Source organism: Xiphias gladius, chromosome 9 (assembly GCF_016859285.1).
Source record: "Xiphias gladius isolate SHS-SW01 ecotype Sanya breed wild chromosome 9, ASM1685928v1, whole genome shotgun sequence".
Classification (NCBI taxonomy): Eukaryota; Metazoa; Chordata; class Actinopteri; order Istiophoriformes; family Xiphiidae; genus Xiphias; species Xiphias gladius.
Window position 1 is genome coordinate 12,739,912 of NC_053408.1, and position 22,158 is coordinate 12,762,069.

The window sequence follows — 22,158 nt, forward strand, 5'->3', positions numbered from 1 at the left end:
GAGCTATTTTACTAAAATCACCTGCACCTACAACCTGGTGTCATACAGATTGGGAAAACATCCATTTTAACAGTGACAGATGTTGCGATGACAGAGTATTATTTAATCCCTGCTAAGAAATAAAGATGCAAAGGATATCTGTTAACTATTGCATAATATTCAGCCTGTGTTGTGAAATATAAAGTATATTCGTGATCTACCAGCTCTTTCCATCTGTCTTTTACTAAAATTTCTCGAAAGAGATTTGCCTATGTGCTTTAAAATAACCAAGGGCCTTTGCCATTTATGACTTGCCATAGATATGTTATTTGGGGTTTAGCTGTCCAAATGTCAACATATACCAGAACACTTCTTATATCACCACCCACTGATATTTTCATTTCAAATGCCTTTTCATGTGAAAGGATTTTGAACTTTTCCTTCTGTCAAGTTGGTTTGGTATCAAACTATCTCTGATGTTTGATACACAGACACACATCATCACAATCGCACATATGGTTTATTTGGCCCGGCCTATGCACTCGTAATCCACTCGGTATAATCTCGGTATTATGCATTTTTAGCTGACATGCCACATGCACAAAACACACAATAAAACCAAACATTTTTCCTCTGTACCTTTTCCTGGAGCCTGTTAAAGCCAAAGTGTCATCAGTTATCAGGCTGAAATAACAGCAAATTTTCTTAACCCCAGGGATTTACAGTGATTTATTTAACAAGGCTGACTGTTGAAGTCTCCACAGTAAAGGTCTTCTGACTACTTCTACGCTTCCATGTGTTGTAATGACATCTTAACTTTTTAGTAATCCAAAGGTGTAACATCATTTTCATTCATCTTTTAACTCCTAACCCTTTTTAATTTCTCTCATTCCCGAAGAGAAAACCTATACATCCCTTAACCTTTTACCACCCACTCTACCTTCCTCCTCTTCTCAGTTTTCATTTATACTCTCCTCATATTCCTCATGCCCTCTAGTCCACAGGCATCTTTTCAAAGCAGTGGTCGTGGCCTTGCACAACCTCTCAGCTGGCCCACTGAAATGAGGGAGGAAAAAAGATAATAAAACTTACTAGTTCCCATTGCATAGCCCATCGGATTATGTTTCTTATGCAAACAGATTTTTGATGAAGTTACATAACAGGGAGGCAGGCAGAGGGGAAGAGGTCAGAGCAGAGGACGCGCACACTATCAAGACCCGGTGCTGAGCCAGTTAATTCAGACTCGACATTTACATCCTGAAGATTGACCTTGAGGCATTAATCCCAAACATTGTCATCAGAGTGTTTCATGGACGAAATAATCTTTTTTGTCACGCAAATGTAACCAATACTAATACAGATTATCACACTGGGGGACATTAGCTGTAATCGGCCGGTGGCTCCTACATCATACATCCAACATCTATTTTACGCTCTTTGAAAACAATGGGTAGAGGATCCAGATGAGTCTGTTTTCTTTTATAGTGTCACTGTCATCTGTTTATTAACAGAAAAAAATAAAGCCTGTGATTTGGAGTGTTCAGTTTTATATGTCAGTATTAATTGAACTCAACAGTGTAAGATCTACAATTACTCCAGATTTAACATATTGTCATAATGTATTAAAAATTTTACTTTGTTTAAATACACTCTTAGAGTATATATAAATACACTCTTTCCCAGTAGAGACAATTCAGTTGACCCAAAAAGAATTGCAATGAGTGTCCTGATCCGGAAAAATTTGAGGCTGCATAAAACACACCTCTAATATTCGGCGTTTGACAGGCTATTTGCCCAAAAACATTGTTTGCGTTTCTGTCACATATGCACCTCTACAAAAAAAGTACATTAATCAAAAATTTTTTCATCAAAATGAACACTCTGGGAACTTTAATCATCATTAGAAAATGTTATTTGTGAAGTGGAAATAAAAGCGATACATATTACAAGATTATGGTCAGTAATTTTATTACATAAATTCAGATTCTGTAGGTGAGCAATGAAAAATATATCAAAATGTACATGACAACATATCTATTCAGTAAAATCAAACAAATAATAACCAGACAACGAGACAAATGCAAATGAGAAACTGACCTCTTCCATGGAACAAAAACCTGGACAACATTTGGATTTTTTCGAATTATTATTTATATTTTAGTCACTACATGTAATTAATAATTACATGTAGTGAGTAAAATGTTTTGCTTGTTAGTGCTGTGCTAAATAATCAGCAACAACAATTATTGAGTTTTGGGTTGTCATTCGAGTTAAACAAGCAATTTAAAGATGTCACCTTGGGCTCTAAGACCCTGTGATGGGCAGTTTTCATTGCTTTCTGACACGTTAAAACACTAAGTGATTAATTGCAAAAATAACCGACAGATTAATCAATAATGAAAACAAGATACTAGAAGCCATGTTGTTTTTATACTGTACTTAAACAGTGTTGAATCTGCTGTATAAAACTCAGTGAATAGACGTATGCTGTAATTAATTCACAGTAAAAAGAAAGGACGCAAGCTGTAAACAAGCAACTCTAGACCCTAACCTGTAAACTGATAGTGTCCTGTTTCTTCTGTCAGCCGTGGTTTCAGGTGTTAGTATTATATACACTATGATGTCAGCACTCAGCTGGAAACCAGGGCTGCATCTCCTGAGCTCACACATGAAGCTGTGGTCCTCCCGTCACACCGCTGACTCCTCCCCGCGAGCGTACATCCCTGGATGCAGCCACACCTCCCCTCGTACAACCTCCCCGCATCCCGGCAGGCTGGGCAGACGCAGCCGCCACACACTGAGAGGCAGGGCTGTCCTGGCTGAAGAGGGACCGAACTGATACTGGAGAAGAAGATTAAGAAACAGGCAGAAGACAGAGGGCGTTCTGCACTGCACAGGTCAGCTGCTGAGTCTCGGCTTCAGAGCTCGTGTATGATGCGTTTGGCTGATGAACAGAAATCACCAGAGGAAGGTGAGTGCAAATTACCACACGCTGACACTTAATTCTAATTATATTATTCAACTCAGACAAAATGGTCTATAACCTTCAAAGAAAATGATGTAAATAATGATCACTATTTGGCACATAACTGATCACTTTAATTATTGTAGCAAAGAGTATCATTTTACCTAATTGGTCTAGGTAGTATTTTTAACACTGTTCTTGTAGTATTAGCAGTGGTGTCAAAATGTAAATTCTCTCCTGTTGTAAATCGATCAGAATACCTTTGAGAAATTTTTTTGAAAAATTTCAGAAAAAGAAAATAAACACACACACACACACACACACACACACAGTTCAGACATAGGACATAGTGTTCAGTCCCTCCGAGGGAACCCAGACTACTCAGTCTGTCTTAATCCTGACTCTCTGGCTCTGACAAACACCACCCAGCACTGTATTGTGTCAGAAAGAGTTATATGAGTTCATAAATTGTCATAATTACAGGTCACTCTCTTGTCTTTCCTGCTTGCAGAAATGAGTTTTGGGGCAGCGTGCATTTTCTTGCGGGGAGGGAAAAACATTGTAAGTACAGCAGTAATAGCCTTTTCACATTCTTGATTTTTTTTTCACATTTTTGGTTTATGCTGATGTTTGCAAACTGCTATGAAAGGTTGACAGGATTATAACCCAAAAGGTAAAAGGATAAAATGACAAGAGATTTAGACTCACAGAGCCTGCTCTTTCCTATTGCTTACCAATAATGGTACTGGCCCATACGAAGCCCACCTGCCAGTATGGGCATAATCTACTCCTAAATCCATGCCATCAGAAAATTCCGCAGTTTAATCTCTTTGTTACTGTGCCATTTAATTCATTTTGGAATATCTTTAAAAATAAATAAAACATTCATTTTGTTAATTGTGTGGTAGATGGGCTGGTAGCTAATTTTCCTTCTGGGTTTTTTCGTGTTTTTAACAGCTGCTATATTTTATGGTCGTATCGTACAGTATTACAGGGAACAGTGTTTGTTATAAATGTCCATACAGCACTGGACTTAACCAACTGTTTTTCTCTTTGTGCAGTCAAGAGAACTAGCTGATGATGAGATTGATGGTAAGTGAAATTCTTATCACTGGAATTGTTGAACTCTAATGTTTTCATCATAAAATGCAGATTAAACTCATTACTTGACCTACTCAATCCTCTGAGAGGTCTTTTTTTCCCCATCTTACACCTTGTACATTTCATACATTCACCTGTCCGTTGAGCCCAAATGTTTAATTTTGCCATTTACCTGACTCTGTGAATTCCGTATTTTGCAGAGCTGCGTGATGCATTCAACGAGTTTGATAAAGACAAGGACGGGCTGATCAGCTGCAAGGACCTAGGGAACCTGATGAGGACAATGGGTTACATGCCCACTGAGATGGAGCTGATTGAGCTGAGCCAAAACATCAACATGAACCGTAAGTCCTTACTGAACATAATTTATTAAAATGGGTTCAAAACTCTACAGGTAGTGGCTGATTTGTTGCAAAGGTGATACAGCCCCAAAGACATGCCATGTGACATAGGACTTGGTCAAAACTATTAAGATGGACAGCTGCCGTACTGCAAATTATGCAATTTCAGCACTAACAAAAAATGACAGATGTTTTTTCAATTCCTGCAATTTTTTTATTTTTCCCGCTAGTTGGTGGCAGAGTTGACTTTGAGGACTTTGTAGAACTGATGACCCCGAAGCTTCTGGCAGAAACGGCTGGGATGATTGGCATGAAGGAGCTCAAAGATGCCTTTAAAGAGGTGAGAGTGGACGCCTTCGATAAACTTTCCTTGAACTCCGATTTTGTTTTTAAAGAAAATGAGCCGCTTCAATGGGCAGATTTTGCCTAGTAACCACTCACTCACCCACCACTCAAGAAAAACTATGTACTGACTGACTGCTTTTTAAATTTTCTTTTGTCTGTGGTTAGTTCGACATGGACGGAGATGGAGAGATAACAACAGAGGAGCTGCGGTCAGCCATGACAAAGCTGATGGGAGAGCACATGAGTCGAAGAGAGATAGATGCCATAGTGAAAGAAGCAGATGACAACGGAGATGGCACAGTAGACTTTGAAGGTACAAACTGGCTTTTAGATACAGTGACATAACATCAATAATAAGCTTCACAGCACTAAAACACATATATTATCAACATAAAGGCGTTATGACATTCGTCAGGTTTAGAATAAATGTGACTTTGTTCATGCATTTCTTGTTACACAGTAAACTGACTTACGCTCTCGTCATCCCCGCAGAGTTCGTCAGAATGATGTCCCATCAATGACAGTCGAGGAGAATGACAATCAAGAAAGTACCTTTGCACATCTGCGGACATGCATAAATAATAATGCTGCTGTTCTCTAAAGCTCTTTGACAGATTAACTTGCACAAATTCAGACCAAACCTAATAATGTTAAAACTCAAATTTAGTGCTGCAAAGAAAAGTCAAGCAATATCAAGTCATTCTCAGAGAGAATATAGAGCTATGCAAAGATTGACAATCATGTACTGAGACTTTTTTTTAGATTTAATTGTATTGAAAATATTGTGATATACAAATAGAGTTATATTCTTTTGTTTGATGATAAATATTGTATATACACAAAGTCATTTGGATTGTTTTGTTGAACTGAAATGTATGTATTGGTAATGGAATAAGTTTATCCTTACTGAATTATTCAGACACTACTGTCTCAAATGAAGTCATGTTATAATGCAAAGTTAGATATAAAGTTATCAAGTATTAACAGTTACGCAACTACTGTGTATATGTACATATGCGGTAGCCTGGACTTGTTGTAACATGTAACTCCTTGGATTACATCATTCATTCATTTATGGATGGAATCCAACAAGTTAAATCCTGGTAATGGATTATTGCCAGAAATCTGCCTCTGTTTGGCAAAGAACAGAATAAAACATCTAAATATACGTAAAACTTTGCACATGAGTTTCCTGTGCCACCTGACGGGATGCCAGGGACAACAATTTCCAGCAGTTGGTCTGCAGGAATTTGACTTCTGACTCTGTCACATACAGCGGGGTCAAAAAGTCTGAGACCACTTTCCCATAAGTGGTCTTAGACGAAAGACTAAAGGGCCACCTAATAATTCGGCAAAGTAATCAGAAAATAAAGAGGCTTAACACCTTGTAATTTAATCCAAAGGTTTGTCTGACTCAAGAGGTAAATTCATCAGTCGAGCTAATTGGCCTTTTTCAAAGAAAAACTTTTTGACATGTTGCAGTAGGTAAAGCATAAGTATGAATAATAAAATTAATGATGGCTGAATTCCATTGAGCTTCTTCAGTTTTTGGGTCCTGGTATCGTGCATGCTGGCTCACTGTCACACTTGAATAGAAACGGAGCCACTGTTAATGTTATTAGTAACACCTGCTTGAGTACTAACAAGCAAAGCATGACTTCCGTAATAAATCACGTTGCATGATAATACACAACTCGCTGGTTTCTATAATGAATTGGCGAATCTACGGGTTTCATGTGGCAAAGAGGGGATTTGGAAACCAAAAGCATCAGTGATGCTGCTGTGCTGTGGGCAGAGATGTTGAGGATTGGGTAACTTCTCTGCCCTGGTTTTGGAAGGACATGAGGATAAAGAGATTGTGTGACCAAAAATGGATAGGCCACTGATTTAAGAGTGCCGCTCTTAAAACATCATCTAAAAATTATAACTTAATGACTCGCGTATAACATGTTTCTAGGTTTTAGGTGCAAAAAAAGGACAAAAAAATGTGTTTGTCCCAGAATTAAGTCTTTTAAAGAGCACAGACAGAGCAATTCTTTGAATTTGGCAATTCACAGTACAAGTTGTTTTTGTCTTTGAAAATTTGCGGGTAAAATGTGGGAAAGATTTTAGGAGTATTAGCTGTTTACTAAAAGTCTGTGTGAAAAAAACATTGTCCTTACCCAGAAAAAAATCATAGCAAATCACTGCTCATTAGCATTGATAGTTTATTTCCACTGGTACACAGTTATGATCAGATCTGGAATAGCAGCTTGTGCATATTTTACCAGTCAACACGTCAATAAAAATATCAAAGTTGTCTCGAATTTGCACCAGAATTTCCACAGATTTCACTTCCCACCCTGATACAAAGACCTGTGGACAGAGGCTCTCTTCTGGCTTATCTCCAAGACTGTGTCAAATTGATCCAAAGCCAGCACAGCTGAGATTAAATACCTGGATTGAGGGAATTTAGGGATGCGGATGGGGACACACTGCACTCTCACAAACAGATGTTATTGAATGACAAACTGGACAGAACTTCAAATGGACGGACAGATGGGGCATGAGAGCTTATAGTACCAATTAACAAAAGTGAAGCTGTTCTCTCTCTGAGCACACAGACCTTAAAACTAAACGCACATCTGTCAATGGCACTCCACAGATTGGATACAAGGGGGGATAGCTGTGCCAATATGCTTAAAGGATAAGTAACATTTTTTTCGTTATTCGTGGTGAAAATAATTACTCTTTAGTGTGGGGAGGCAGTCCACGTGAAAATGAGAGAGAAACATTAATTTAGGAAGGATTTACAATGTTTAATTGCTTTTATTTGTGTACTAATGTACATGTAATGTACGTGGGGGTGTTTGAAGAGGGGTCCCATTTAAAATGGGGGGTTTAAAAATCAGATGCTGTAATGCGTGCTGCCCAGCCTTAGGCCTGATCCTTCCCTGATCCCTCCAACATCCCAACATCCAGCATTGACCTTTACTGCATTAATCCACAATAATCTCTCTCTCGGTCGCTCCCGGACTCAATTCAGAGTTAGCCACTCGACCCAGCAGCTTCTTGTCGTGCCCATGATGAGAACTGCCATTTTAATAATCTCCCAACATTGATAACCCTCCTCTCTGTCTTTGTATTTGTGTCAGGATTTTTATTTGTTTATTCCAAACGTCTCGGTAATCCTTCTGAGAAGTGGCAGGCGCACCCTGGGTATCCTCTGCTGGACCAACTGCCCTGTGAGAGTTAATGCAGCTTATCAAAGTCATCTAGTCTTTTCCTGTTCTGTGAATCTGTTTTATAACATTACGTTTGAACAGTATTACGTAATACCAAGACCTATATAGTGTTTGCTTCTGGTTTAACGTGTTTTTCACTAATTGAGCTAAATCCGAATTTACCAACTTCTGTAACTTGTGCAATGTGATTTTTAACTGGATCTCTGGCTCTGTGCTGAAGTTTTTTTTTTTTAAAAACTATGATACTATCATCAAGATGTTTATCGGTACTACCTTATTAGAAGTGTCATAGAAAGAACTGACTGTGAGGACACATCTGTTGTGGGGATAAGGACATTTTGTGTGTGTATGTGTTGCTGACAGCCAGATTACAATAAAATGATCAGTAAATCCACTCAGCTTCAACTGATTAAATTCACCCATGTTCTTTTTTCAAAAAAAGATCATTTTTCAGTAATAACCACTTTTCAGCAATCACTACAAGTTGTAGTAATGAACACTCAGGCTGTTTTGTTCCAATCATTTTTAATGTAATCATTTTTACAGCTTTCTCAAGTCTGAGAACTGACATATATTGGGAATTAAAATATTAATCTGTTCCTGCAAAGTACCAGTAGACATAACTGAAACTGTTTTAAGAAACTTTTCCAAATTCACTTACACTTCCCTCACTTATATGTCATTTTTGTAAAATAAATTTTAGTTGCTTTTGTTGTTGTCTCCATTTCTGTTTTGTATACTCTATCATGCTTTTTTTCATGCTTTTAATGTGAACCACTTTGTAATTTTCGTTTTGGAAAGGGCTACACAAATAAAGTTTTACTTTACTTACTCAATGCACTTTCTGCAGTTGTGGCCTACTGACCAGAATTTAAATTCAGTATCATAACAGATCACAAAAAAGCGTATCCTTCAGAGTCCAGGGTCTAAGGCTAATATCTTACTTCTATGTTCTTTAAACCATAAGTTCAAGCCTGATTTCTGTTTCATCTAAACAACGCCCATTTCACACCACTTTTATTTATTTGTGAAATTGTGCAGTATTGGTTTGGCAGATGAAGGAGTATTGCATCTCAGTAGGTGTGATGACTCAATCTGTCTTAAAGAGCTGTCTGTAGTTATTATTTCACTAGTGTGTAATTTTTCATTTTAGACTTTCAATGTCTCCTAAATGATGTTTAGATGGATTTTTACTGAATATTTGTGTTGAAGTGAATTGTTAAGTGGATTTTTTAATTTATGTACTTTATCCACCATAAGGTGAAATACTGCTTATATTTGACTATGACAGAGGCGTTTCCGTGGTCTCTCCGCTAGCAGTAATGCAATAAAACCACAGACTTTGCAGACTTTGCACAGAGTATTTATAATAACGGTGGCTGACATTTCAGCTGTCCAATCAAAACGTCGCATTAAGGAACGGAAGCCGGATGGGGACATTGCACTTTAGTAAGTGAGTTGCTCCTTCTCTGTTACTCCGGGAGAAAGGTGTTCAGCAGCGTGTCTGTCTTCTGAGGTGTAAGGCGAGCGAAATGATGATTGGCTCACTCGTGCCCGTATTGATACGTTGATACTGTGTCTTTTAAATATAGCGGTGTCGAGTTGTTGTGTGTTAGTAGCTAATGTTGGCTAACAGGCTAGCTGTGTTGTTAGCTGCATGCTCTGCAGCACTCACCTCTCTAGTTGTAGCTCATGTTGGAGGGTTTGAAATGACATTTATTCAATACAAGGGTGGGCTGAACATTAGACTGGAGGCTGTGAAATCTTCACTGTCTCTCTCATTAGATAAGGTACTGGAAAAAAACATCCAGTCCACTATTCATTCAGAGATCATCCAGTACGCACCTGCCGCTGACTGCGGAGACCGGTGATTCAGTTTGGATGAAGTCTTGGAGGTTTTCCTGACCAGATTTAATAATAAGTGGGATGGCTGAAAGGGTTTCGGGGTGTTTTCAGTTTGGAAGGTGGAACAAAATTGAACCAGTTAGGAGGAACCAGTCCGTTTATCACCAGTTGATTTTAATGTACTACTTGTCTGGACAGTAATGAAACGCTTTTTTGGACTTGTTGATAAATTGCCTTGCATCAGTTAAGCCATCCTCTCAGGCTGCACCCTGCAGCTCTACTCTACTTTAATTATAGAATAAGCTTTCACCGATAATAATAATAATAATAATAATAATATATTATTATCGTTTTATTATGTATTAAATGTTCTATATCTATAAAATGTCAGAAAACAGTGAATAAATAAATGTGACACTTTCAGCTAGCTTGTCTTGTTTGACCCAAAACAGAAAGTGTTCAATTAATAATGAAATAAAAAAGAAAAAAATTGAAAGATTTGAGATGAAGCAATTGATTAGTCCACCAACAACTAATTTAATCTGTAACGATTTTGATCATCAGTCGTAATGCTTTCTAACAAAAATGCCAAATGTTCAACATTCAGCTTCTCAATTTTGAGGATTTGCTGCTTTTTGTTGTCTTATGTGAAGGTAAACTGAACATATCTGGAATTTACACTGTTAGTCAGATAAAACAAGCAATCTGAAAACACTATATACACTATAAACTGTATAGACCAGACAATTAATCAGTTAATTTAGAAAATAATCAACAGGTTTATAGATAATAGAAGTAATTGTTAGATGCAGCCCTACGGCAAATCATCATATTTTAGAAACTGGAATCAGTGAATGTTTGGCATTTTTGATTGATGAATGATTTAACCAATTCAATTATTTTCAGCGATAATTTTTCTGACTAGTTGATTAATCAACATATCCGCTCAATAATCGTTGTGCCTCTGTGGGACAATGAATCCCAGGTTCATGTTTGTTCATTAGAATGATGTCCTCTTGATGGTGTATTGAACATTATTTTGTATTTCTTTTTCTTTTATCCACACAGGTCTTAACTGATGTTGACTGCATGTAGAAATCTCTCTTGGACATTTTTATCGCCCACCTACAGAAGACTTTGTACCAGGAGGAGCTCGCTCTCACCCTCTGCACTCTGCTCTTCTGCCTCAACGGTTTCCTCCATCCCTCCATCTCTCTCTTCACCTACTCACAGTCACAGCTTCTTGACAAGCCGACAAACCTCAGTTCCCCTGCACCCATCTGTTCATTTCTCCCCCACCCGCTCCTTCTCTCATTCTTCTCACTGCTCAGGCCCGATGGAGCTTAAAGAAGTTCTGAAGGTGTTGGAGAAGCTTGCTCCTCTGTCACTTGCTGAGTCGTGGGACAACGTTGGCCTGTTGGTCGAGCCAAGCAAAGCTCGACCTGTTAAAACCATCCTGCTAACCAACGACCTTACAGATGCTGTCATGGAGGAAGCAGAGAACATGAGCTGTGACCTCATTATCTCGTATCACCCTCCATTGTTTCGGCCAATCAAACGTCTAGTTCAGAAAGATTGGAAGCAACGTTTGGCCATGCGGGCAGTGGAGGCCGGGATAGTGATCTTCTCCCCTCACACTTCATGGGATAGTGTTAGGGGAGGGGTAAACGACTGGCTGGTTGGGGGACTTGGTAAGAGGTCATTCCGAATGGAAAAAGTGTCACACATGCTGTACTCATGGTACTTGCATATTTGATGGTACAAGCTAAAATGTTGGGACACATGATGCTGACCCACTGGTCTCCTATTCTGACCAAGTTTCAGTGTCTCATCCCCTGAGTGTTTTTCTTTCCATCTTCGGTGTCTGTCTTTGATTTACAGGTAGCGGCCAGGTGTCTGTGGTGAGTCAGGCCCTCAGTGGCGCCTCCCACAGTCACAAACTGGAATTCATGGTCAGGAGCACAGAGGAACTGAACACTGTCATGGAGGAACTGAAGGCTTGTGATGGTGGAACAACACTACAGCATTCAATTAGCAGGTCGTTTATAGGTTTATATAGAGCAATATTTGTATTCATTGGGATCATATTGGTGGCCTTTTATCTAAAAGTTTAATATATGTGACATTACTGCAGACAATTTCCAAAATATGCAGTTAGTTTCCTCTCATTCAAGCAACCTATACTGTAATTTCCTTCCGTTCCATACAGCGTGAAATCATCTTGCAGAAACTTCCCGTTAATCAAACACAGTTCGCTTTTAATCTGCTTTTTTTTTTTTTTTTTAAGGTTGTGATAACTGTTTTGAAAACTGTGTTTGTGCAAGACTGGACTGTCAGTTTTAATGAAGAAATAGCCAGTGCTACTGTATTCACAACCGCCAGTATTGGTTTATTGCTCTGGGTTTAAATTTTCAAGCCACTGAGCATTTCGAGAGTCGATTTTCACACCTTGAATAACAAAGATTCCAGCACCTTCATTACCACAAGCAGGTAGCATGACTTTAACAACAAAGTAATGCATTACCTATTTTCAGCAAGTCTGGATGATGACAGCATACTGAAAAGAACAGAAACTAACCATTTTTGTCAATTGGAACATGGTCAGTAGTAATGTAAGGTATACAGAATTTGTAGGTTATAAACTACTACTAAGGTACTTTGCACTGGGGAATGATAGTTTATGTGCCCTCATGACAGACCAGACATCAGTGGGATCCATGTCAGTATAACCTGCAGTGACTCAGCGCTGACCCCCATTGTCCAAACTCTGTTACAACACACCACTCCCAGCCAGTCCCTCTGCATCCTAAAGTTAGAGAAGGTAAAGCATGAACACGTCACTGCTATCACAAGATGAACTAAAGAACAAGGAAAACCTCAGCAGACAGCATTTTATCTAGATTGAAATCCATATTTCTTATAGAAATAAAGCAGGAGACCAATTATCTTAGAAACACAAGAAGGGTAAAAGAATGGATTTTGAAGATGGAAAGATATTGATTTCTTTTAAAAACTGCCCTCTACATATAACAAAGCAGTTATGGATTGTTATAATATGATTTACTGATGATGTTACATGCATAGTAGTTACTTTTATAACTAAGCCTTCCACGTGTCACTCCCCACAGCCCCCTCTCCTGGGCCACGGCCAAGGGCGACTGAGTGTTTTGAACCAGCCAGTAACCGTGGCAACAGCCATCCAAAAAATGAAGTCTCACCTGGGTTTGAATCATCTCCGTTTGGCTCTAGGATTAGGGCAGACGCTAGGTAATGACCTCGTATACACACAGCAGGCTGTTATCCTGGTATATGAGGTAAAAAAAAAACACAGTGTGAAGAAACACTTAGCAGTTAGTCAGGTGCTGGGCCCCGTAGATGTCTTGAAGAGTCTGTGATTTTTATAGCTAGAATACACCAAATCAGCTGGTTTCACAAATTAGTACAAATTTAATCAAAGAGGAGTAAGATCATTGGTATATTCAACCATTGTAGAGTTGGGTTGACATGAAAACCTGCAGGGTCAAAATGTAACATAGTTTAGATGAAGAGATGAACAAACCAAACCACTATATTAAGAAACACATACTGTGACAAATGTTGTTCACCAAAAGGGCAAACACACAGCTTTATTATAACAAATTACACAAATATAGACCATATTTCAAGCAAACGTAACTCAAAGAAACACCTTTTTAAAAAATGTGGTCAAGCACGTGATAAAGGCCGTGTCCAGAAACCTGAGACCTCAGAGTCTTCACTCGGAATGTTGAAATAAATAGCAAGCACTGCCACAGATGTCAGGCTGGACTTGGATTCTCTGTGAATTAACAGTTCACATTTAGAGCAAGCCCTAAAAGTGCGGTAAGAGTGATGAATAAACTCGTTATTCTAATATTTTCTAGAGTCCTCTGTGTGTACTGTGGCTGTGTGTGCTGGATCGGGGGCCTCAGTACTGAATGGGGTCAAAGCAGACCTCTACATCACAGGTAGAGGTTTTAACTAAAAATTACATTTAGTTTTCATACAGAACGATTGTGTATGACTAATGTCATGCCTGCAGGTGTAATTACAGATGTTAAAGTATATCCATTTTTCAGGTGAGATGTCCCACCATGAAGTGCTGGACGCTGTGGCGAAGGGAACCAGCGTCCTCCTCAGTGATCACAGCAACAGTGAGCGGGGTTTTCTGGCTGTGTTCAGGGAGAGGCTGGCTGTGCGTCTTCCTGAAAGTTTCACTGTGGTGGTGTCGAAGGCTGACAGAGACCCTCTGGAAGTGGTCTGAACAGTCTGAGCTGTAGTTGCACTAGACCTGAATCATCATCCTTTTTTGGGCAAATTGCAGATGTTTTGATCGGAGTATTTGTTTTCTTATAGAAGTAATGTCTACTTTTTGCAATTACACAGTATATGTGTGACAATATGTGTGTAGCGATTGCATAAAAAACCCTATTTTCCATTCACGCTCTTTATGTAAAGCTGTCTAGTGGCTGTAAAACAGTAGAACAGTATTTCTGAAAACATAAAACTGTGCCTCATTTAATGATGAAAAGTGCTTCCTTGGTACATGTTGTACTATTTATCGTTTATTTTTGGTTGGGTCTTAATAAAAATGGGACCCAGTTGATCAAAAAAATGGACTGAAGCATGTAATCTGTAATCTGAATGCATGTGGTTTGTGCATGCAGTGGATTTATTTAGGGGCAGCACTTGATGTGTTTTAATCCCGATAATCAGTGACATCAAGTGTGCCCTTCGTCGGAGTGGAGAGAGAATTTCAGCATCCACACATTTTCCTTTAAAGGAAGAGTGTTTGCAGCGTGCACACGGGAAAAAAAAAGTAATCATCAGATTGACAGGCTTGTTGTTTCAGCATAAACATGATCGAGGAAATCTGACCGGCTCCCATTGTGTGCTTCTTCAAACAGGAGGAACATCTGCGCCAATCTGAGCAAACAATGAGAATTTAAAGACACATCCTATAAATTCTTAGTGATAAATTTACTCATCAAAGTATAAATCAAGTGTTTGCTGCAAGCTGACCTTTAGACCTCGGTAACCAAATAAAGGTGGACATCAAACCACTTAGCACATGCATGTCAAAGAGCGGGCCTGTGGTAATTCTTAATGCACTGTAAACAGCACACACTACCTGTCCCCCAGCCCGGTAATGGTAAAAACCACAAAACAAGTAACAGCCCTCATTATCGGCTGTTACAGAGTCTGGTGGCTGCAGCGCCTTCGAACACACCTGTCATTTCGTAAAAACATTGAGATGTCTCACACACACCTCGCTGCCCCCATCAAGGTAATGACCTTTGTCTCAGTGTGGTGTTCACACCTCCACTTCCCCTCAGTCCCCACTAGCTTTTATCTCTCCCCAGCACACACACGCACACAAATGGAGAAGGAAAACAACAACTAGAACAACATTTATACTTAACTCCCGTAAAGTGACGCCAGCTGTCACTTTTATATCGGCAGGAATGTCTATGAGCAGGTAGATTTGGGGTGTGTTTGTCAGTTGCTTTTTTTTTTTTTTTTTTGTAAGTTTGAGAGTTTTCTTTTTCCTGTTGGTACATGTGGAGACACTGTTCACAGGAAATCATCCACACAGAGATAACGCCACACAGTTTGTCCTGTCGATCACCGAAGTTGCTCGTGATGTCAGGGTAATCCTCTGCTAAAGAGCCTTTATGGTCTGTTGACAAGTCCTCCTAAAAGCGTCAGATTACCGCTTCCATATTAAAGCATCGTCGCTTCAAGAAAGTCAAGTTTCAGCATCAAAAGGAGAATGGGGAACTTGCTGAAAACAGCCAGAAAATTACCGGCCAAAAAAATATAAAACAAGGAAGATCAGTACTTTTCTTCTGCTCGTTAGCTGTTGAATTTTTTTGAGTTGAAGACATCTCAAACCATATTTATATTCAGTGCTACTTTATACTTCACTACATTTCAGAGGGAAAATATCGATATTTTCCTATAAATGTTAATGCATCAGTAATATTAATCCACTAACATAATAAATAATAATACAACACCAACAGGAGCAATACTGCTTCATAAAGGGACCTGTTCCTTTAAGTATCTTTATCTAATAACACTTCTGTCATTTTGCTTGAGTAATTTTGTGAATGCAGGACTTCTGCTTGTTGGGAAGTATTCTCACATTGTGCTATTGCTACTTTCACTTAAGCAAAGGCTCTGAATACCCACTGCTGCTCATACTAACCAGTTAACTGTCTGGTACTATCAACAGAGGTTCGTCTGTGTGGTCTACGTTGCTGTGTCTTAATGTGTTTTAACTAGAGAATCCTGTCTGCTCACCAAACGTCCCACCCAGGAACAGCAGAATTTGTGTTGAATCGATTCATTTAGCAGTTCCGGTGTTAAATGATTTGGGAAACGGTTGGCCAGCTTCAGCTGTAACACTGAGCTCATGCCTTAATCCAAACCTACATATAAACTTTTACACACTCGTGTTTGTGGAGTGGCCAAAATGCAGCCATCGGCCAAAGTGTCCTCCTCTTCCAGCTTCATTCAAGGCCCGACTCCCTGCAGAGAGGGACTAACAGGCAGACTGCTGAGAGGAAGAAACATGTCATCAGGTCATCAAACAGCCGCAGGGGGCCTTCCAGTAAACTACTACATTTATGTGGATGCCATTTGAAACTTGAGGAACATTTACAATAGTTATTACATTCTTAGTAAAGTATCAGCACAATGTAAAAGTACTCAACTTAAAGTCAGTCCTTTAAAAGTACAGAAGTATTAGCAACAACATCAACAAAAAACTGTATATAGTATATCATATAATTGTTGATGTGTAAGCAACATTAAAATGTTGCTGGTTGAGGTGGAGCAAATTTTACCTACTTTATATAGTTAGGGTAGTTTAACATATGGCAATACATCATACTTTATTAGCTGATTCTATGTTTTGCTTGTAAAATGGTAATCTAAAGAGTATGTAGTATTTATATATATAACACTATATTCAATTGGTTAAATTTGTCTGCATGAGTGTTGGTTTATATGTAAAATTAATAAGTAAGGTGGATGTTTTTTTTTCTTTTTTTCTGGTTCTTTTTATTTTGTCCTTGTAAAGCACTGTTACCTCTGGTTTTGATAAGTCCTATATAAATAACCTTTATTTATCATTATTATTATCAGTTTTGCAGCTGTAAAATAATTGCAGTGAAGTAAAATGTTGCCCCGAAATGTAGTGAAAAAGAATTATAAAACACCATAAAGTTAAAATATCCAAGTAAAGTCCAAAAAACTCAAAACAGCAGTTGAGTAAAGGCCCTTGTTCTACTTCTACTGACATGAAATAACACAGATTACATTAATTCCTTCTATAAACTAAAGTATAACCTAGATTTTTCTAATCACCTCTCGATATAACCAGTGTTGTTTGTGTTTGTTGAATAGGGACATAAGGGAAGATGAGGGGACAGGGTGGAGAGACAGGGAGGCAAATGAAGAGCTATGTGAAAATGGGGCCATTTGGCCCTAATGTGTGAAGCCCCACACACCTATTTAACAGAGCAAGTCACTGTGGGCATTTGTAGCAAAGGCTGGCAGAGGGACAGGAACAGAAATAAGGCCAAGGACTGAAAATTTTAAGAAGAGGTCTCGAGTACAGCAAGACTGATAATACTTTGTTAGCTTCAGTCAGCTAAAGTAAATCTGCACAAGAAACAGAGGCGACAAAAAGAGCTGAAGAGTGAAATGTTACTTTGGAGCAGGTGAAGAGGACGTGTGAAGGGACAAACACCGACAAAGAGAATGCTGAGCGTGGAGATGTACCCAAGTTTGACTCTGGGACCACAACGGATCGGAGACTGCTTTTACAGAGGTGAGAGGGAGAGTGTGTGCATGAAAAAAAAAAAAAAGTGTTTCAATGCTTTTAAACAGTTTGCTTCAACAATTTTGAATGTTTATCCAAGATTTTACTGGTGTACCTAAAAGATTCTTACCCACCAACCTCTCTTTAAAGGAACAACCACTGCATCCGTAATTGAAGCTAGTAAGTGTCATTTAGCAAAGGCAGGGGTGGGGTGACGGGGAAGTTATGTGCAGATCCCGGATAGAATATCTAGCTTTCATGATAAATTAATTACATTAAAGGCACTCAAATCGGGTTGTTATCAGATAGGCACAAAGGAAAGTGGATTGAGATGCAAACTAATTTATTTCCGTGGCGGCCAAATAATTGTTTTTTCTTAGCTCTTTAGACATTGATTGTATTCCTTAAGATTTGATCTGGCAACACCCGTGGTTACCGTGGTGATAGCAAGTGTGGTTTGATATGACGTCAAATACTCAAAGAAACGCAACAGAAGAGCCACTGGGGTATCTGTTTACGGTGCAACAGCACAAACTCACGTAGTAGGTATGCGTAGGTAGGCTAATTGAATGGTGGACTCCGCCATTAATGATGAAAACTACTATAGAAAGGGAGAATGAAAAAAAAATGCTCACCATGACATCAAAATGGGTTTTGATTCCATCAAAATCTTAAGGATTATAACTTTATATTCGGTAAATATGTGCACTTACTTGATGGGATCTTCTGTTCTTGTTAAGTTTTTACTATTTCAATATTTTCTCAGACCGGGAGGCTCCTGCCCACATGCCGCTGTTCCCTCCCGCCTGTGACGTTGCAGCCAAAGCCCTGCCCCCGAGGCTGCTGGCCCCTCCCCCTGCCCCCAACGAGCCTGCGACCAAAACCCAAAAAGATGAGGTGAAGGTGGAGCTGGAGAACGCGTCCTTATGGAAACAGTTCAGCTCGGTGGGCACAGAAATGATCATCACAAAGAAGGGCAGGTGAGAGGATACTGTAGAGTGCATGTGTGTGGCCACCGACCCTTGACCTCTGACTTCACACTCTGCTCCTGCATCCTTGTTCTTATCCTTATTTTTCAATTCTCCCACACTAACTAGACAATACACAAACAGGTGACATTTGTAACTTTCTCCACTGTCCTTACTCCCCTAGACGGATGTTTCCCGGGTTGAGGTTGAAGCTGTCGGGCCTGAATCCATCTCTACGTTACATCCTCCTCCTGGACATCATCCCAGGCGACAACTCCCGCTATCGTTTCCAAGGTGGCGGCTGGCAGGCTGTTGGTGGGGCTGAGGCAAGGCTACCGGACCGGGTGTTCATCCACCCTGAATCCCCCGCCACGGGTGCTCACTGGCAGAGCCGCACCATCTCGTTTCACTATGCCAAGCTCACCAACAACACACTGGACTCACACGGACATGTGAGTACTGCAGACTGGGTGACACAACACAAGTAGAGTACAAAACCTTCACTGTAGATTTTGTCTTTATGGTGCATTTTGAGACGATCTCTTTTGCTTTATTTCCAGATCATCCTACACTCGCTGCATCGCTATCAGCCCAGAGTTCACGTAATTGAAGCCAGAGACGTGCTGAGGTGGGGCGGAGGACAGCACTCGTTTGTTTTCCCTGAGACCCAGTTTATCACAGTAACCGCCTACCAGAACAACAAGGTACAGTAACACTACATTTATATTTCTATATTAAAGATTAGGCTAGGGTTCCTTTACAAAATGAATTGGAACGAGTGCAGTTCATGACTTCAATGCACCAGTATCTCAAGCAGCAGTCTGAAATATGGTCAGTGCCCTGACCATATTTCTCCGAGCAATAACAGACTCTGTAAAATGCAAAATGAAGAGAAAAAAGAGCCAAGGCCAGAAGGAAGGAGAACATAAACCCAGCGAAAAATGCATTTTTTTGGTTGTTGTTGTCAGATCACGGAGCTGAAGATCAACTCCAACCCATTCGCTAAAGGCTTCCGAGAGGATGGCATGAACAGCAAAAAGTAATGGCCACACAGAGACACACACATACAGATGCATACACTTTATATTGTTGCATACATATATTAAGGAGAATCTAAACTCCTTCTTTTTCTCTGCAGACAAAGAGATGCAAGACAGAAGCGCAAAATGTCTGTCTTGACAGAAACCTTGGATATTGGTAAATGGGATTACCAGACTTACACCATTTTAAATTAATAACTTGAATAGTATTATTAGTGTTACAGTTAATGGCTGCTCGTGAAAGATCTCCACCTCTCCATCTTGTCTCTCTCAGTGAACTGTGACCCATGCGACTCTACTGAGCTTTTGCCGCAGCCCACCACCACCACCACCAGCACCGGCACAGACCTGCAGGCCCTCGCTCTGGCCTCTCTGCCACCTCTGGCTGATCCCTCCTGTGGGTTCAGACCAGAAGAGCCCTCCTATCAGGACACGCTGGTCCCAGAGCAGCCTCTAGACCTCGGTCAGGCATTCATGGCATCCCAGATGTCTGACATCAGCATCTCCATGGCCAGTGGGATGCAGGACACACCGGGAAGTGAGGTGGCAAATAGTATAATTGAAAGGTGGGTGTGCGTGATATATATATATGAAGATAATAAATGCTCTATCTAATTCTATGCTGAATCTAATTAAATTCTTATTTCCTTTTCTCCTGCACAGATCAGACACTATGGGTGATCCAGCTTATACCTCCAGCTTCCCTGCTGCTCAGGCCAGTTCCTCCTCTTTCCCCTCAGCTCCTCTTCCTCAGTCATCCTCCTCCTTCTCCTCCCTCCCTGTCCCTGACCCCTCAGATACATCTGATCCGCAGCCCTCCATCCCTCCTATTGACTATCCCTCCATTCTCTCCTCTTCACCCACACTCTCTTCCTCCACCTCCACTACTCCCTCTCTGCAGCAGACCTCCTTCACCTTCCCCACTCCACCTCCTTCCAACTCCTCCTCACCACAGCCACTCCTTTCCTCCTCCTCCCCCTCCGCCAACGCCTATAACACCATCCCAGAGACGATCGGCCCCCACACGCCTACAGTCGCCTCCTTTCCTGCCCCATCTTCCACATGTCAGTCAGGTCTGCAGGACCAAATATCCGCTCATTCTCTGGTCACCCAGCCCAGTCAGGCGTTGCAGGGTGAACCTATTACCAGCGGAAATAATTCACCCAGCGATCAAAGCTCAGCAGGATTTATCTATCCGAATATCCTGCCTACAAATCCTGATCCTGCTCCAGTTTCTGCTCAGCCACTCTTCATCCAAAACCAACCACCAGCTCCCACACTGCCATGCTCCCTACCCACTCATGGGGCCCCCCCATCTTTTGCCTTCCCCTCTGTCCCTCCACACATGCAAAATCTCTCGTTTCCGAATGTGTCTCCAGGCCCTGCCCACCCTGCCTTGCACCACCCAAATCTGAGCCACCAAGCCCCAGCTCCCTCCCTCGCTGCTGCCTTCCCTCCCTCCTCCTTCACTCATACATCAACCTCCCTTCCTCACCCTCCTTTCCAACCCTCCTCTGGCTTGGCTGTCTCGTCTTCTTTCCAGCAGTCCGTCTCCTCTGCCCCACCGCTCCCGCCAACAGCCCATCCTCAAAACTTGCCGAATCCTTCTGCGTCCTCCTCCACCTCCTCATACCCTGTAGTTGAAATAGGTGGCATCCCTCAGTTCAACCCCCCTGCCCCCTATCGCCCAGAGATGGTATTGCACCACCCATCTCTTCTCCCTCAGCTGGATCCATCTCTTCCCTCCTCCACCCCTCCCCCAGCCCTCTACCCAGCCTTTCCCTCCTACCCTCTCCGGCTGTGTCAGGACCCTCATTCATCCCTCTCAATCCCTTTCATGCATCTGTACAGACAACACCAGCATGGCCAAGCCCACGCCCAGGGGTCGTACCTGGATATGAGCACAAGACCTGTGTTTTAAAACAGCAGTGTTAATGTTGACAAAATGTTTTCGCCTTATAGCGCTTTTAGGGGTTTTAGCAATGTGTAGCATTAGTTCAAGTAGCCTAATGTAATGTGAGTGTGTGTGTGTGTGTGTGTGTGTGTGTCTTCCTAAGAATTGAGCTGATAAACAGATTAATGAAATTGATCCAAATTTGTAAATAGCTGTTGAAGATTTTCATTTCAAATATCATTCCAGTGTGGAAAATAAAAATGTATCTTTTACAGGCTTTTGTTCAATTCTTTTAAGCTGAAACCTGACTGTATAGACTAAAAATTGAGTTCTCTGTTTTTACTAAAACTCTAGATCTTTGGATAACCTGTTGAACAAATCACTACAAAAGTCCTCTGTTAAAGGAATAGTTTGACATTTTGTGAAATACACTTACTTGCTTTTCTTGCTAAAAGTTCAATGAGAAGATCGATACCACTCCTATTTGTCCTTTAAATATCAAGCTACTGCCAGTGACTAGAAAGGAAGTTACCACCAGGGGATGGTTATGTTAGCTTAGCTTAGCATAAAGACTGGAAACAGTTGGAAACAGCTAGCCTGACTCTAT

The 22,158-nt window shown here is 40.6% G+C and overlaps 3 protein-coding genes and 1 long non-coding RNA gene across 8 annotated transcripts; 3 read left to right on the forward strand and 1 right to left on the reverse strand.

The window, feature by feature from the left end:
- Window positions 1-2,878: 2,878 nt before the first annotated feature.
- On the forward strand, window positions 2,879-5,475 carry cabp5a (calcium binding protein 5a). The gene is made up of 7 exons (XM_040134721.1): window positions 2,879-2,950; window positions 3,456-3,505; window positions 4,006-4,036; window positions 4,246-4,389; window positions 4,617-4,726; window positions 4,897-5,044; window positions 5,224-5,475. The coding sequence occupies exons 1-7, from the start codon at window positions 2,911-2,913 to the stop codon at window positions 5,250-5,252; spliced, it is 552 nt and encodes a 183-aa protein (XP_039990655.1). The 5' UTR covers window positions 2,879-2,910; the 3' UTR covers window positions 5,253-5,475.
- A 3,844-nt stretch (window positions 5,476-9,319) lies between these two features.
- Window positions 9,320-14,340, forward strand: nif3l1 (NIF3 NGG1 interacting factor 3-like 1 (S. cerevisiae)). Of its 5 annotated transcripts, none has more exons than XM_040135878.1 (7): window positions 9,320-9,404; window positions 10,869-11,491; window positions 11,682-11,838; window positions 12,498-12,621; window positions 12,929-13,067; window positions 13,703-13,786; window positions 13,898-14,340. In XM_040135878.1, exons 2-7 carry the CDS (start codon window positions 10,879-10,881, stop codon window positions 14,080-14,082), a joined length of 1,302 nt encoding a protein of 433 aa, XP_039991812.1. In that variant the 5' UTR covers window positions 9,320-9,404; window positions 10,869-10,878; the 3' UTR covers window positions 14,083-14,340. The 5 variants fall into 5 exon arrangements, with proteins under 5 accessions (XP_039991812.1, XP_039991813.1, XP_039991811.1 ...); XM_040135879.1 differs by having other exon boundaries at window positions 9,354-9,408; XM_040135877.1 differs by lacking the exon at window positions 9,320-9,404 and adding an exon at window positions 9,406-9,478.
- A 1,576-nt stretch (window positions 14,341-15,916) lies between these two features.
- On the reverse strand, window positions 15,917-18,326 carry LOC120794644. The gene is made up of 3 exons (XR_005708147.1): window positions 17,780-18,326; window positions 17,539-17,644; window positions 15,917-16,377 (listed from the first exon to the last, which is right to left on the reverse strand). It is a non-coding gene; the product is annotated as an uncharacterized LOC120794644 (long non-coding RNA).
- On the forward strand, window positions 17,589-21,578 carry tbx6 (T-box transcription factor 6). Its single transcript, XM_040135873.1, has 8 exons — window positions 17,589-17,658; window positions 18,416-18,629; window positions 18,802-19,069; window positions 19,178-19,321; window positions 19,586-19,656; window positions 19,756-19,814; window positions 19,932-20,223; window positions 20,321-21,578. The coding sequence occupies exons 1-8, from the start codon at window positions 17,589-17,591 to the stop codon at window positions 21,576-21,578; spliced, it is 2,376 nt and encodes a 791-aa protein (XP_039991807.1).
- Window positions 21,579-22,158: the final 580 nt, after the last annotated feature.